The following is a 17,409-nucleotide window of genomic DNA, read 5'->3' as shown; positions in this document are numbered from 1 at the left end:
TACAACTGATAGGGACGGAGGGTGAAAATAGATAAAGCAAAGGCCAGCCAGAGAGTGTTAAGGAGCCCATGAAGCCAAGAAGAAGAAGACTGTAGATTTATACCCCGCCCTTCTCTCTGAATCAGAGTCTCAGAGCAATTTATCTTCTTCCCCCACAACACATACCCTGTGAAGTAGGTGGGGCTGAGAGAGCTCTCCCAGCGGCTGCCCTTTCAAGGACAACTCCTGCCAGAACTATGGCTGACCCGAGGCCCTTCCAGCAGGTGCAAGTGGAGGAGTGGGGAATCAAACCCAGTTCTCCCAGATAAGAGAGCTCTGGCTGACCCAAGGCCATGCTAGCAGGTGCAAGTGGAGGAGTGGGGAATCAAACCGGGTTCTCCCAGATAAGAGTCTGCACACTTAAACCACTACACCAAACAGGCAAGAATGGGCCTGGAAACGCCAACCGCTGAACCTATTTTGTACTGATTTAATGTTGCTTGTACAGCTCTAATTGTGTCCGTCCCCTTGAACATGCTAACAGAAAAATGGGGTGGAAGTTTAATCAGGCAGCCTCCCACCTTCGAGGCATCACCGTGTTCAAGGTCATCCAAAGCCTGTTGACTGTCTGAAGGATCCGCCGAGGGATTCCGAAGTACAGCAGGTGGTTCATGTTGGACGTCAAGGCCTCCGCGTAGGGGATCAGCTCTCCGGCCGAGAGGAGCGTCAGGTGTTCCAGAATCTGCAGGACTTGGGTGTGATTGCTTTGCAGGGCTGCAAACGCTACCAAAAGTAATAATATTGAAGTGTGCAATCCAAGTATAAACTGATGCAAATTCCTAAGTACTAGTACTCAGTGTGCACTTGGTATAAATACCCAAATACAGATTAATCTGATTCGGCTACCGAAATAACCACACTCAAAGAAAAGCTGATACTATTCGGCTTTTATTCAGGCACAGTTAGAAGGCATTTAAAGAGACTACAGTCTCTTTAAAGGCCTTCTGAATTCACTCGCCAAGGTGCACCACCATCCCCATGTTGGGAGTGCCAGTAAGGGGTGTTTACTGGAGAGCGACAGGTCTTCTCTTCCCTGGCATCCCCCATAATGTGGGTGGGGAAAAAGACAGCCAAACTGAAACTGGGCCCGGAGGTGGGGAGGAGCTGTACCTTCTTGGAGCTGCTTGGGAGAGTGGTTTTTGGCTGTGTTGGTCAGGAGCATCCTGCGCAGCAAGGCATCCGTGCCCGTGATGTGCTCCTCACAGATCCAGTCATCCACAATGCAGAGGTGGGGATAGTTGGTCGCCAGGAGACGCAACAAGGCCGAATGCAAGCCTCCAAAGAGAGTAGATAGCCTGGCGTCACCAACTGCAATGAAGCCCCACCCATTTTTACAGAAACATTTGCCAACAAGACCCAGGGAAGTCAAGCAACAGCAGAGTTGTCACATCCTATCCTGCCTTTCTGCCCTGTGACCTCTTCAGAATGGCCAAATCAATAAAGCCCAAATAGTCCCCTCCCTCCAGTCCAACCTCCTCCACAAAAGCAGGAGCATCCAGAGTAGTCTGTGTCCCCTGCGCTAAATTCCATGTCACGGGCTTTTTTGTAGCAGGAACTCCTCTTCATATTAGGCCACACACCCCTGATATAGCCAATCTTCCAAGAGTTTACAGTAGGCCCTGTAAGAATAACCTTGTAAGCAACTGGAGGATTGGTTACATTAGGGGTGTGTGGCCTCATAGGCAAAGGAGCTCCTGCTACAAAAAAAGCCCTTGAAGGTAAGGCAAAATTATGCAACCTGTCCACAGGATTCTATTCACTTCTTTATTTTGTAAAAACTGATCTGTAAAATCTGATCTGCACAGCTCATTTTGATTTTTAAAGTCGTGGGGAGGAGCCAGCCTCAGCCCCACCTCACCCCATGGGTATTTGTCAGCCAAGGAAAAGCTGCTCTGCGAATGGATCGGATCCTTTAACAGATACCAGCGAGTACAGACTCTGTGCCCAGACCTCAGCAAAGCCGGCACAAGTATCCACTTGCTACCCCCCCTCCCAAAGAGACACATTTGGCCAGTCGAGTTTCTTTTGAAGCTCCAAACAGCGCCATGACAACACAAATCCCATGCAAACCAAATGGACAGCTGCTGGTGGAAGAAGATGACGACGAAGACGAAATATAGATAGCCCGCCCTCCACCCTGAATCTCAGAGTGGCTCACAATCTCCTTTCAGGGCCGGATCTGAGGGGGGTGCTTGGCCCCGGCCCCAAGGGGGGTCGCCAAATTTGGTATGGAGTACATTGTATTCTTTGGGACTATAAGATAGAATGGCCTATAAGGGGGGGGGCGTCATTTTTTACTTTTGCCCCCCCTCAAAAAAACATGTCGATACGGTCCTATCTCCTTTATCTCCCTCCCCCACAACAGGCACCCTGTGAGGTGGGTGGGGCTGAGAGGGCTCTCACAGCAGCTGCCCTTTCAAGGACAACTTCTGCCAGAGCTCTGGCTAACCCAAGACCATTCCAGCAAGTGCAAGTGGAGAATTGGGGAATCAAACCCAGTTCTCCCAGATAAGAGTCCACGCGCTTAACCACTACACCAAACTGGCTCATGAGAGAGAGAGAGAAATGCCCCTTAGGCTAACTCTGTTTTTGGCGATGCAGAAAGCTACTTTCAGAGCAAACAGATTATTGGATTCACACCTGCACCAACAAACAGCCGGGGGGGGGGGGGGAGAAAAACAGGTTGCTTACCTGTAACTGATGATCTTCGAGTGGTCATCTGTGCAGTCACACACATGGGTCTTGCCGCAGGCAACGGATCCATACCTCAGAGTCTCCAATAGCTCGCCTAGAGCGTTTTTTGGCGCGCTTTCCACTCGCCCTGGGGAGCAGGCATCGACTGCGCATGCTTGGAGCAAGCGGGAGGCGCCATTCCCACTCAGTTTCTTCCAGCCGCTACTGACAGTCTACAAAGGTAAAAACCAAGGCAGAAAAAGCCAGCAGAGGGGAAGGCTGGGTGGGCATGCACAGATGACCACTCGAAGATCATCAGTTACAGGTAAGCAACCTGTTTATCTTCATCGTGGTCTCTGTGCAGTCCCACACATGGGTGACTAGCAAGCTGAAAGTCAAAAGGAAGGTGGGTGCTGGCAAGAAAAAAACATTTTCATACTTACAATGTATGCATGCACTCACCTGGGGTGATTTCAGTGGAAGATGGACCTGAGGACTGCTTGGTCAAAGGAGACGTCCCGTCTGGCACGAACGTCCAAGGCATAGTGTGAGACAAACATGGATGGCAAGGACCATGATGCAGCAGAGCAAACGTCCTCTAAGGAGACGCCCTCCAGGAAGGCCGAGGTCAAGACTGCTCTAGTCGAGTGAGCCTTAAGACCCTCAGGTAAAGGCTGGTTAGCAACTTCGTAGCACAACCGGATTGCAATGGATACCCACTTAGAGAGTCTCCGGGTAGAAATTTTGCAACCTCTTTGAGGATTGCCATAGGCCACAAATAAGTTAGGGTCCTTACGGAACAGTTGTGTACGAGAGAGGTAAAAAGACAAAGCTCTTCTGACATCGAGGGTGTGTAGAGCTCTTTGTCCGGAGTCCTTAGGATCAGGAAAAAATGTGGGCAACGAAGTAGAAGTTGAAAGATGAAATTTCAATACAACCTTGAGTAAGAAAGCAGGATCCGCTCTCAAGACCACTTTGTTTCTATGAAAAAGTGTATAAGGTGGGTCAGAGCGGAAGGCACACAAGTCACTGGCCCGCTTGCCAGAGGTGAGAGCAACCAACAGGGCAGTCTTCCAAGAGAGAAGATTAAGGTCCACAGTAGCCAAGGGTTCAAACGGGGGTTTCATAAGTTGTGCAAGAACTAACGACAAACTCCAAACTGGCACAATCGGTTTGATAGAAGGGTGAAGGTGCAGCATGCCCTGGAGGAATGATTTGGACAGTCTATGGGAGAAAACAGTCTGACCGTCAATAGGCTCGTGGAAAGCAGAAATGGCTGAGAGGTGAACCTTTAAAGAAGAATAGCTGAGGCCCGACATCTGTAGAGACAGCAGGTATTCCAGGATTGAAGGGAAAGGTACAGACTCTGGATCAAGTTGTTGAGAGGATGCAAAGGAGCAGAAGCACTTCCACTTGCACTGGTATGAGCGCCTGGTAGAAGGTTTTCTAGCATTCAGGATAACTTCCGCTAATCTCGGTGGTAAAGATGTGGCCGAATTCTCCAAGCTGTAAGTCCTAGAATTTGGGGGTTGTGGTCCCATACCTGGCCGTGATTCTGGGTGAGGAGATCGTCTGCCAGGGGAAGGCGGTGATAAGTGTGATGGGACATTTGAAGGAGTCTCGTGAACCATGGTTGCCGTGGCCACCATGGCGCTATCAGTATGCAGTCTGTACCGTCCCGAGCAATTTTGAGTAGAGATCGGGTAATTAGAGGGGTTGGTGGAAAAAGGTAATGAAGAGGACCCCTCCAACTGTGAAGAAAAGCATCGTTGCCCCTCCTGGTATAAAAGAGAGGGCATTTTGAATTGTCCTTTGTAGCAAAAACATCTACTCTTGCAGTCCCAAAGCATGTAAAGATGCGATGCAAGTAGCGTGGATTGAGGGACCATTTGTGGTCGTCTATGCGAATCCTGCTGAGAGAATTGGCCAAGACATTTTCTGTCCCTGGAAGGTGAATGGCAGTCACGTAGATGCTGTTTTTGATGCACCATTCCCAAAGAAGTATGGCTATGCGGCACAGACGGATAGATCTGGTACCGCCCTGCTTGTTCACATAGAAAACTGTGGCCATATTTTTGGTTGTGATCTGTACATGTTGGTTGCTTACAGACGGAAGGAATGATTGAAGAGCCCTGTGAACAGCTATGAGTTCTAGGCAGTTTATATGCATAGCCCTCTCAGGCGCAGTTTATATGCATAGCCCTCTCGGGCGCAGTCCACAGACCCCTGACAGTCTTGTCCTCTAAGTGGGCTCCCCATCCCCACTTGGAGGCATCTGTAGTCATAATGACAGACGGAGAAGGAAGAACAAAAGGCATTCCTCAAATTAAATTGTCTGGTACTGTCCACCAGACAAGGGAGAGCTGAACCCTCTGAGGTACCGTGAGAATGGTATTCTGTGGTTGTACGTGTGGATGGTAGGCACGAACAAACCAAAGCTGGAGAGGCTGCATGCGCAGTCTTGCGAATCGAAGAACAGAGGTTGTTGCGGCCATCAGGCCCATAAGACGTTGGATGGTGATTGCAGGTTGCGTTGGGGCACGTATGACCTCATGGGCCAAGGAGAGAATAGTGTGGGCACGATCCCTGGGAAGAAAAACGAGGTGAGGAGAGGTGCAGAGACGAGCACCTATAAACTGTATGTCCTGAGTAGGGGTGAGGTGAGATTTGGTAGCATTCACACACAGGCCCAGGGAGGCGAGAAGAGAGAGAATTGTTTTGAGATTCTTCGCCAGTTGATGTGCTCTGGGAGCAATGAGTAACCAGTCGTCTATGTACGGGAACGCTGGAATGTTGCAAAGACGCAAGGCAACTGCAACCACTGCCATGCATTTCATAAACACTCCTGGGGCGGTGGACAGCCCGAACGGGAGGGATCGATACTGGAAATGATGTTGTCCCAAGGCAAAGAGAAGATATTTGCGGTGCTGATGTCTGATGGTCACATGGAAATAAGCGTCCTGGAGATCCAGGAATGCCATCCAGGAATCCTGTGGAATTAAGGGTAGGATGGATTGGACGGAGATCATTCTGAATTTCTTGTTTAGTCTCCTGAGATCCAGAATGGGTTGCTTGCCCCCGTCCCTCTTGGGCACCAGGAAATATCATGAGTAGAAACCTGTCCCCCGATGGTGAGGAGGAACAGGTTCTATGGCATTTTTTTGGAGCAGCTCCAGAATCTCGTTTGAGATGAGGGGAAGGTGGATAACAGTGAAATAGTGGCGGTGAGGTGGCAAAACGAACTCAATTGCATAACTTAGGCGAATTATGGTGAGCACCCAAGAGTCCATGGTGATTGAGCTCCAGGTTGGGTAGAACAGGAAAAGAAGTGTTTGATAACAGGGATTCAGCTGTTGGGTGAGATGCAGAGGGGAGTCAAAGAGACTGCTTGGCTGGCTGGGAAGACTTCTTCGTCTGCTGAGAGCGTGGCCTCTGTAGAAAGGGTTGCTTTTGCTGGGGGGGGTTTCCTCTTCCAGTAATTGGATTGCTTAGGAGAGCGTTGACACCTCTGAAAAGATGGTCTCCAGGGCTTGGGTCAATTGAACTGCTGAGAGGCTGGCTGAGAGACACCAAGACGCTTCGCCCTCTTGCGGCCGTCATCTACCGAAGTGAGGACTTCATCAGTGGATACATGAAAGAGGCAAAGGCCATCAAAAGGTAGATCTTCTATTTTTTGTTTGATGTCGGGTTGCAGGTTTGTGGATCTTAGCCAAGCGTGTCAATGAAGTGCCACCGATGAAGCGAAAACTCTAGATGAGCAGGAAACGGCATGTCGAATGGTGTTAATCTGCTGTTTAGAAACTCGTGAGAGCTCAGAGACTAAGTTGGATGTGACTCTCTGAGAAGTTTCAGGCAGAGAAGGTATGAGAGGTGTAAATTGGTTGGCGAGATTAAATGTATATGCAGAAAAATAAGCCAGGTAATTATTAAGTTTGGAATTAGTAGAGGCAAGGTTGTAAATCTTGCGAGCCAAGGTGTCCAACTTCTGGCCCTCATGATCAGGAGAAGTAGGATGTCTGGATGGCTTGGCTTTAGTCGCTGAGTGCATGATGATAGAGTTTGGAGCAGGATGGGAGGCTAAAATTTAGATTCTGGAGTGTGTACTCTGTACAGGGAGTCAAAGCGCTTCGAGGTAGGTGGAATCGAAGCAGGTTTGTCCCAGGCCTCACACAGCCCCTCCAAGTGCACTGGCAACATAGATAGGAGTGACCCCCCCTGGGAAATCCGCCTGAACCAGATCATGGACTATGTCAGAAACCTTGGGTGAGTCAGAAGGAAGAGTAACATTAAAGGCTTCAGCCATGGTAGTAATCAGATTAAGGTAGGCCTTCGAACCGTCTGATGGAGAGAGACGGGCTGGATGTGTGGAATCGGAGGCAGGAGAGCCAGGAGGATCTTCGGAGTCAGAAGAGCCAGAGCTGTCCCCGTCGGATTGGGATTCCTCGGTTGAGGGAGAGATCAGAGGATTAGTAGGTGCAGATGTGGATGCACATTCCTCAGAAGGTTTAGACTGTAATTGTAAGGCAGTCGAAGTCATGGCCAATGTAGAGGTCGTGGCCGGAGCCGAAGATATGGTGGCGGAAGCTGTTCGGGGTATAAAAGATTCCCGGTATCAAAGAGGTTCATGGACTCGAAGGGCTTCACAGTCCCAAGAAGAGAGATACTCCGGGTCTTGGGTTCGAGAAGGCTCACAGTACCGAGGAGATTCGAAGTCACGGATTCGAGGTGTTGATACATCACAGTCTCTGTGGGAAGCAACCTCTAATTCACGGTACCGAGAGCGACGGAAACCCTCATCCGAGGGGGAACGGGAGTAGCGACGGTAAACTCGGCAGTGTCTGGGAGGTGGAGATCTGGAGAGTGAAGAATATTCATATCGACCCCTTTGGTAATAGTCCTGGTAGTCACGGTAGACTGGAGAGCATGAACAGAAATCACGACGTTGAACCGGTGAGCGAGATCGGACATGTGTCGAAGACTCTCCGTAGAGAGGAGAGACTTCGATGTCTCGAAAGGATCCAGCCTGTAGCAAAGACTGGGGATGCTCCTGAGAGAAAGTCGGATCTGAACAGGGGTCAGGCTCGAGGATGTCAAACGGCACCACACTATGGACCGAGGGCGAACAAGAACGGACTGGTATAACCTCGACTGCAGCTGAGGAGTGAGGAGTAAGATGAGGCATGCTGGAAATGATGTCGGAGGGCGCCGAAAGCTCTGGTGGAACTAGAGGTTGGATCAGAGCCGAGTGTGTGGAAACCGACGCCATAGATGTCACTATAGTGGTCGAAGTGGTAGCCCTCGGAGAAGTCATCGGAGTCAGCCTTTTCGGATCGCGAGATCTCTTCGGAGCCGAGGCAGACGGATCGGTATGGCGAGACTTCTTCGAAGCCTTGTGGCTGGTGTCAGAGTGCTTGGATGCTCTCTTGCCGGACTTATGCTTCTTATGGAGTTGAGGAGCAGCCGACGCAGCAGAATCTCCCGCTCGGTGTGGGGGAGGCAGTGAATCAGAGCTGGGCATAGCCCGGAGAGATTTTTCAAGCAGAAAACTTTGAAGTCTAGCCGCTCGGTTTTTTCGCGCCTGTTTACCGAAGTTGGTGCAATGAGGGCAAGTATCTACCCGATGAGCTTCACCCAAGCAGAAAAGACAGTACGAGTGTCCGTCTGAAGTAGGGATTTTAGATCCACACCTTTGACACTTTTTGAAAGTAATTTTCCCTTCCATACACTCTGGACAAGGGAGGGGAGGGAGGGGAGAAAAATAGGGAAAGGAAAGCGCAGAAACAAGGGCTTTAAAAAAAAAATTTATAAGGACGAAAAATGATAGAAGAGATAAGAGAAAAGGAGAATACAATACCAAACAGGAGAAGACAAGCTGAGGAGAGAGGAACACAGCAAGCTAGGTGTTATCCGGGCGGCGGAAAGGAAGAAAATGAGTGGGAATGGCGCCTCCCATTCGCTCCAGGCATGCGCAGTCGATGCCTGCTCCCCAGGGCGAGCGCAAAGTGCGCCAAAAAACGCTCTAGGCAAGCTATTGGAGACTCCGAGGTATGGATCCATTGCCTGCGGCAAGACCTGTGTGTGGGACTGCACAGAGACCCCGATGAAGATCTATGCCTTCTTTTTAAACCACAGCCTCTCCCCTAACAAACATGAGCCATCCCCAGATGAGGTTCCGCTTTTGTGCTTTCTTCCCGAAGACGCGGCTTCTGGCTGAGCATACCTCCCAGTTCCTGCTGTAGCCCCTGAGCCTGCCGGATGAGGTACTTGATTGGGATCTGGTCCATCAACGCGGAGGAGTAAGACTTGGGCTTCCTCTGCATGGCAGCTGAACGAGAGACAAAGACAGGCACCCACCAGTCGGTTCAGCAACACTCCCCAGTTTGTATATTGTTTTAAAGTATTTTTAGCCTTGCATGTCAAAGACCACCTCGTCTCCAAGAATTTCTGCAGTGCCAACGGCATTGTCAGCTTGCTACAGTTTCATAATCTCAGAAAGATTCAAAAGGGTAGCCGTGATGGTGGGGAAAAATGAACAGTACAACTGTATATGCCAACTACAGTAAAAAGCAGTGTTAACTCAACTAACCGGTATTCTGGCTAAGTGGTGGGCAGTGGCTGAGTGGCTCACCTTTTTCTTTTACATCCTGCTTTTTGTCCTGATGAGAACCTGAACTGGCTACTTGGATCGTCCTCCCCCCCCCACCTCCATTTTATCCTCACAACAACCATCTTGTGCAGGCCAGTTAGGCTAAGAGACTGTGACAGGTCCAAGATCATCCGCCAAACTTCCAAGGCTAGATGAGATTTCAAACCCAGCTCCTAGTCTGATACTAACCACTATGCTACATAAGCCCATCATAAGCCCTCTGTTGTTTTTTAACCACCAGGATGATTATTAGAACACGCTGCATTCACAGATGGTGGACATGTTCATTTGCACATGTGTTCCGTGGCGCAGAGTGTTAAAGCTGCAGTACTGCAGTCCTAAGCTCTGCTAACGACCTGAGTTCGATCCCTGACGGAAGCCGGTTTTCAGGTAACCAGCTCGAGGTTGACTCAGCCTTCCATCCTTCCGAGGTCGGTAAAATGAGTCCACAGCTTGCTGGGGGAAAGTGTAGATGACTGGGGAAGGCAATGGCAAACCACCCGGTAAAAGGTCTGCCGTGAAAACGTGAGAGCAACGTCACCCCAGAGTCGGAAACGACTGGTGCTTGCACAGGGGACCTTTCCTTTCCTCCAGGCTACTATTACCAATCAGTGGCGGAGGGATTCCATCCAGAGCAATCCATCAGCTTCCCTGGAATAAATGCAATGTATAAAAGGTAACGGTAGTCCCCTGTGCAAGCACCAGTCATTTCCAACTCTGTGGTGATGTCGCATCACGATGTTTTCATGGCAGAGTTTTTTACAGCGTGGTTTGCCATTGCCTTCCCCAGTCATCTCCACTTTCCCCGCAGCAAGCAGGGTACTCCTTTTACTGACTTCGGAAGGTTGAGTCAACCTTGAGCCCAGCTTTCGCTGGGATCGAACACAGGTCATGAGCAGAGCTTGAACAGCAGTACTGCAGCTTTACCATTCTGTGCTGTGGGGCTCCCTAAACTCAGTGTATACTAGAACATTATTAACCGCCGAGCTGCTGGTGAGATAATTTTTAAATCAGTTATTTAAATCTTAAACTGTTGGAATTACTGTTTTTTGATTCAATGTTTTTTAAATGGAAGAGTTTGTCGATATGATGCAAGCCGCTCTGAGCTCACTGCGGGGTAGGGTGGGATATAAATCTCAAACGTCAAAGGCAAGTGTTCCACTCTGGCTTCCACTCCGAATCGTACCCACCCAGTGTCTTTGAGCTGGCCAGGATCGCCTCTTCGTAAGACAAAATGTAATACAGGACCAGAAGCTGGGCTGTGATGCCGTAATGCTGACTCAGACGAGCGTTTTCTCCCTGTAAGGAACCACAGAGATGTGTGGGATAGCACGGCCGTGTTGTCAGGATGAAATTTCACGGGCCAGGGAGAGTTCATGCAGATTCTCCGGGCCACTTGCCTCCAGCTAGCAGGCGGAGCCCATAAGGAAGCCACGCCACCGCTTCCTTCTTGAGCGTCTAAGATTGAAGAGGACAACAAGTGTGCGAGCAAGCAAGAGAAGCAGAATTAGACATTGCTGCTGGAAATGGCAAGCCTGTGTTAAGTTTTCCCACTGACCCCATTTTGCACTTATCTATATCAGAACAGGAAAATGGGCGTATATAACGTTATGTCGCTAAGGAAGAAAACTGGATAGAGGTGCTTTTTCTCCCACCATATTCTGCATCAGCAGTAATTTCAGGGCAGACAAAGAACGTATTCCTTCACACAACGTGCTATTTTATGGAATTCACTATCACAGGCTGTGGAACTGGTTGCTAGATTTGTCAGCTTTAAGGAAAAACAAGTGCATGGAGGAGTGGCTTGTCAACAACTGTAAACCTTGAGGGTAGAAAGAAATAAACATGTTGCTTACCTGTAACTGATGATCTTTGAGTGGTCATCTGTGCAGTCACACACATGGGTCTTGCCCTCAGCAACGGATCCATACCTCGGAGACTTCAATAGCTCGCTCTGAGCGTCTTTTTTGGTGCGACTTCCGTTTCACTCTGGGGAGCAGGCATCAACTGCTCGTGCCTGGAGCGACCGGAAGACGCCCCTCCCACTCAGTTTCTTCCAGCCGCTACTAGCAAGATAAAATAGTATGTGACCAGGGAGAGCAAGCAGAGGGGAAGGCTGGGTGGGTGGGTGTGACTGCACAGATGACCACTCGAAGATCATCAGTTACAGGTAAGCAACCTGTTTATCTTCATCGTGGTCTCTGTGCAGTCCCACACATGGGTGATTAGTAAGCTGAAAATGAAGAAAAAGGTGGCGGGTGCTGCCACATTTGCATACTCACAGTTTCAGCAGGCACTCACCTGAGGTTATGTCAGCGGAAGACGGATTTGAGGACCGCTTGCCCATAGGAGGTGTCCCGCCTAGCACGAACATCCAGGGCATAGCGGGAGACAAATGTAGACAGGGAGGACCAGAATGCAGTAGCGCAGAGGTGCTCCAGGGAGACGCCCTCAAGAAAAGCTGACGAGGTCGAGACAGCTCTGGTCGAGTGAACTCTAAGACCTTCAGGTAAGGGTTGTTTGGCAGTCTTGTAACACAAACGAATGGCATTAGCTACCCACTTGGACAGTCTCTGGATAGATATTTTAGACCCCTTATGCGGGTTGCCATAGGCCGCAAAAAGGTTAGGGTCCTTACGGAAGGACTGTGTGCGGAAGAGATAGAATGCTAGGGCACGCTTTAACATCCAGCATGTGCAGTGCCCTTTGGCCTGAATCCTTGGGGTCAGGAAAAAACGTTGATAGTGAGATGGAACCTGAAAGGTGGAAACCACCTTGAGTAGAAAGGCCGGATCTGCCCGAAGGACCACCCTGTTGTTGTGGAACACCGTGTAAGGTGGGTCGGAGAGGAAGGCATTGAGATCGCTGGCTCGTTTGCCTGACGTGAGTGCAACAAGGAGAGCGGTCTTCCAGGAGACGAGATGCAAAGCTGCAGACGCTAAGGGCTCGTCCAAGCGAAGTCTGCTGAGAGAATCCGTGAGGGTGTTCTCCATCCCGGGGAGGTGAATGGCTGTCAAGTGGATATTGTTCTTGTTTTCAAACAATTTTATTAGTAACATATGGTAATAAATTTCAATTTCTTACTTCATTAATAATTACTTTTTTTTAATTTATCCCATATATTACTTTCCACCCACCCCTCCCCCCGTTACTTGACCCCCACCGGTGTTATATACTTAAAATCTTAATATTAAAGGTACCCTTAATTAATAAGAACCAAAATTAATATCCTCCTCCTCTTGTACTTAGTCATTATCAAAAATTGTCCAATGTCCTTTTATTTTCCACTCTTTTTCTACTTATCTTCTGAACTTTTTCCACTCCATCTTAAATACTTCTAAATCATAGTCTCTTAAGGTTCTTGTCAACTTGTCCATTTCACTCCATGTCATAACTTTTACAATCCAATCCCATTTCTCTGGTATTTTAAGTGGATATTGTTCTTGATGCACCATTCCCAAAGGGTCATGGCCAGATGGCAGTCTGGCGGATCTGGTCCCTCTTTGTTTGTTCACATAGAAGACGGTGGCCATATTGTCCATAGTGATCTGTACATGCCTGCCAGCTAACGCAGGGAGGAAGGACTGGAGAGACCTGTGGACGGCAGTGAGTTCTAGGCAGCTGATGTGAAAACATCTTTCTGCCGGGGCCCAGAGATCTGACAGTCTTGTTCTTCAGGTGGGCTCCCCAACTCCACATCGAGGCATCCGTCGTCACCACGACTGAGAGAGACGGCAGTATGAAAGGTGTCCCCTGCAGCAGATTGGTCAGGTTGGTTCACCACAGGAAGGATAAGACGACTCCTTGGGGTGCAGTCAGCATGGTGGATTGTGGTTGTACGTGAGGACAAAAGGCATGTACGAATGAGAGTTGAAGTGGTTGCATTCAAAGCCTCGTGAAGTGAAGCACAAAGGTGGTCGCGGCCATGAGGCCTAAGAGGCGCTGAAAAATGAATGCAGGCTGTGTTGGATTGCGTAAGAGTGAGGTCGCAAGGGACTGGATAGTCACAGCACGATCCTGAGGGAGGAAAACCAAGTGGGGGCTAATGCACAGGCTATAAAGTGAATGTCCTATGTAGGGGTGAGGTGTGACTTGGCAAGGTTCACACAGAGACCTAGGGAGTCCAGCAGAGCGCAGGTGGTGCAGAGGTCTTTCTCTAGTTGGTGAGGGGATGCAGAGATTATGAGCCAGTTGTCTATGAATGGGAAGACAGAGATGTTGCGGAGGTGAAGAGCCACTGCCACCACTGCCATGCATTTCGAGAATACTCGTGGAGCTGTTGATAGTCCGAAAGGAAGAGCCCGATATTGGAAATGCTGGTGTCCTATGGCGAAACACAGGAAACGCCGATGCTGAGACCTGATGGTTAGGTGGAAGTAGGCGTCCTGAAGATCCAGGGATGCCATCCAGGTACCCTGGAGGATTAGAGGGAAGATCGACTGGATGAAGATCATTCTGAATTTTTTGTAAATTATTCATTTGTTTAATCTTCTCAGGTCCAGAATAGGGCGCTTGCCTCCATCCCGTTTCGGAACTAAGAGGTACCATGAGTAGAAACCTGTCCCCTGATGGTGAGGGGGGACAGGCTCTATTGCAACCTTGAGAAGAAGATCTTGAATCTCCTGATGTGGTGACAAAGTGGTGGTGGCGGTGGGGGGGGGGCAAAGTGAACTCTATGGCGCAGCCGATTTGAATTATAGTGAGCATCCATGAGTCCGTGGTGATGTTTTGCTACGTTCTTAGAAAGGGGTGCAGTCTTGTGTATTGAGATGTGTGTTCGGTGGGATGGGGGGGGAAGTCAAAGAGACTGCTTGGAGGGAGGTGTCGGCTTCTTTGATGGTTGGATCAGAGACTTTGGATGAAAAGGTTGCTTGGACTGGGGGCCCTTCTCTTCCAGTAGTCCTGTTGCTTTGGAGAACGCTATCACTTTGGATAGGAGGGTCTCCAGGTTCTGGGCCAGCTGGCTTGTGTGAGTGGCTGAGTGACACCCAAACACTTGGCCCGCTTCTGACCGTCATCCACAGAAGTGAACACCTCATCTGTAGATGCATGGAACAGGCCCTGGCCATCAAAAGGGAGGTCCTCAATTTTATGTTTGATGTCAGGCTGCAAGTTCGTTGACTGGAGCCAAGCGTGGCATCTTAGGGTGACGGAAGAGGCCATTACTCTGGAAGAGCAGGATACAGCATGCCGGTTGGAGTTTATCTGCTGCTTGCTGACTCTTGAAAGCTCAGCCACAAGGTTTGAAGCCACTTGCTGGGAGGCATCAGGTAGGGCCTCGATCGGTGGTGTGAACTGGTTGGCTAAATTATAGGTGTAAATGGAGAAATAGGCCAGGTAGTTGTTTATCTTGGAGTTGGTGGTGGCCAGGGAGTAGATCTTGTGCGCCACAGTATCTAGCTTGCGGCCCTCATGATCTGGTGGGATAGGATGTCTAGAAGGTTTAGCCTTTGATGCCGAGTGAACAATTATAGAACTCAGTGCTGGATGGGACGTGAGGAACTTTGACTCTGGAGCATGAACCCTGTAAAGGGAGTCAAAGCGTTTCGAAGTCAGTGGCACGGAGGCAGGCTTATCCCAAGCCTCTCGCAGACCCTCGAGGTGCACCAGAAGCATGGGAAGGAGTGACCCTGCTGGGAAGTTTGCCTGTACCAAGTCATAAACTACAACCCATATCTTTGGAGAGTCAGATGGAAGCGTGACGTTAAGGGCTTCCACCATGGCTGTGACCAAGTTGAGGTAGGCCTTGGACCCATCCGAAGGAGAGAGACGGTTTGATTTGGTGGTGTCTGAACCCGGCAAGCCCAGTGACAGAGGCTGATCTGAGTCCGAGCATGAAGAGCGTGCCTCATCAGAATTGGAGTCATCTGGGTTCTGAGGGGGCGTACGAGGATTGGAGGGGTCCACCTCTGCCTCTGGTGTTGGACGAGTTGGAGCCAATGAGACCTGAAGGGGGGATCTGGAAAGCAGCGGAGCTGTAGTGGAAGCCATGGCTGTAGTTGTAGGAACTGTGGGCTGACGCTGTGGGTAGAGATCCTGCTGTTGCTCTCAGACTCTAGGAGGCACGGGTTCGAAGTCTCGGGTTCGGTGTGGAATGGGTTCGAAGTCTCGGGTTCAATAGTACATTGCGTCGAAGTCACGGATCCGATCGTAGAGTTCACGGTACCGGGGTTGTCTGTATCCATCGTCTGAGGGCGATCGTGAATAACGTCTGAGAGTCCTACAGGATCGAGGAGATGGTGATCGAGATGCAGAGGAATAATCGCCCCCGTCAGCTATGGTGATAGTACTCTCTGTGCTCTTGATAATGTTTTCTATCAAATGGGGAGCGGGACACATCATGTTCCCGTCTGTAGTGCTGCAAGGAGACCTGTGTAGAAAACTCTATACAAGGGAAAAACCCAGATGTCTTTGAAAGCCTCAGAATGAATAAGGTTGCGGGGTCGGACCTGGGGCTCGGGTTCGAGAATGTCCAAAGGAACTGTGCTGTGAAACGAGGGTGATCTGGAAGGTATAGGGATGATATCCAGTGGAGCACTGGATGGGACCTGTGGCATGTCAATGATGACGTCGGTCGGAGCCAAGAGCTCAGGTGGTAGGAAGAGCTGTGTTGACAGAGTCGATGCCGATATTTAAGACAGGTTTGAGGGCTGGGTCGAGGCCATAGACGATAGGGTAACGGTCGCCGTCAGGGTCGTCTTCGAGATGGTAGTTGTAGGAGCCGACTTCATTGCATAGGTTGTCAGAGCCGACTTGGACAACGGGGTCGAGACAGTTGTTAGTGGTTTGGCTGCCAGAGTCGGGTGGGCTGTCGAAGCGGACGATTCCCGCGCTTTTTTGAGAGCCGAAGCCAAAGACTCGGAGTGGTGTCGAGACTTTTTAGAGGACTTACGGTATGTCCAGCCTCAGAATGGCAGGAAGCTCCCTTGTCGGGCTTATGCTTTCTCAGCGACTGAACAGCAGCCGATGCAGCCGAAGCTCCCGCTCTTTCTAGGGGAGGTGGCCGGGAAAGTTGATCCAGGCATTGCCCAGAGGGATTTCTCAAGGAGAAAACTCTGGAGTCTTGCTGCTCGATTTTTTCGCGCCTGTTTCCTGGTGGGTGCAATGGAGGCAGGGTTCAACTCGATGGGCTTCTCCCAAACAAAACAGACAGTGGAAATGTCCGTCAGTCATCGGGATTTTAGTCCCGCGTCTCCGGCACTTTTTAAAAGTTGTTTTCCCTTCCATACGCTCCGGATAAGGGGGGGGGTGAAGGGGGAAAAAAGAGGGGGAGAAAGAAAGCGCAGTAACAGCGCCTCTTTTTTTTTTAGGGGACAAAGGAGATGAAGTAAAAGACACATGTAGAAGGAGAAACGAAGAAAATATACGATACCACACAAACAAGAGAAGGAGGAACGAGCCAAGGAGAAGGAACGTAGCGAGGTAAGTGTTGTCCGAGTGGTGGTTAGGAAGAAACTGAGTGGGAGGGGCGTCTTCCGGTTGCTCCAGGCAGGCATGCGCAATCGATGCCTGGACCCCAGAGTGAAACGAAAGTCACACCAAAAAAGACGCTCCGAGCGAGCTATTGGAGTCTCTGAGGTATGGATCCAGTGCCGAGGGCAAGACCCATGTGTGGGACTACACAGAAACCATGATGAAGATCTCCATGTTCCAAGGGAAGGCATCCCTGAATCCTGGTTTCTAAGGGATAAACAGGGCTGGGCTGCTGCCTACTTGCTCTGTGTCATGATCCTGAGCCTAGCGAGGCCTGCAGGTCCCAAGGAAGCCTGCTTAGGAGTTACTGGGAAAAGCCTACATCTCCCAGGATCCCCTCTATCCCTCTAATTGGGTAGCAAGGGGTTTAGAGGGAAACAGGCCCAGAGAGGGGTGGGGCCTGGGAAGAGAATATATAAAGGCCAATCCCAGGAAGTGGGTGTTCTTTTCCTGGAAGGCTTAGCTGGAGGCAGGCTGTTGCCTGGAAAGCTGGAAGCAAGGGAAATGCCCTTACCCAAGGGGGGTAAGTGTAGTATTAGAGTAGGGATTGTAGAGATAGACGCGTTAAGGCATTTGTT

General features: G+C 50.0%; 1 protein-coding gene across 1 annotated transcript in view; it reads right to left on the bottom strand.

The window, feature by feature from the left end:
- Positions 1 to 17,409, bottom strand: part of INTS2 (integrator complex subunit 2) — a 64,866-nt gene that overhangs the window by 22,170 nt on the left and 25,287 nt on the right. Inside the window, 4 exon segments of the mRNA XM_060259067.1 lie at positions 561 to 762; positions 1,150 to 1,314; positions 8,933 to 9,037; positions 10,549 to 10,657. Of these exon segments, the coding sequence (XP_060115050.1) occupies positions 561 to 762; positions 1,150 to 1,314; positions 8,933 to 9,037; positions 10,549 to 10,657 (581 nt within the window).

This window comes from Heteronotia binoei, chromosome 18 (genome assembly GCF_032191835.1).
Source record: "Heteronotia binoei isolate CCM8104 ecotype False Entrance Well chromosome 18, APGP_CSIRO_Hbin_v1, whole genome shotgun sequence".
Classification (NCBI taxonomy): Eukaryota; Metazoa; Chordata; class Lepidosauria; order Squamata; family Gekkonidae; genus Heteronotia; species Heteronotia binoei.
This window is presented reverse-complemented; position numbering and strand designations above follow the sequence as displayed.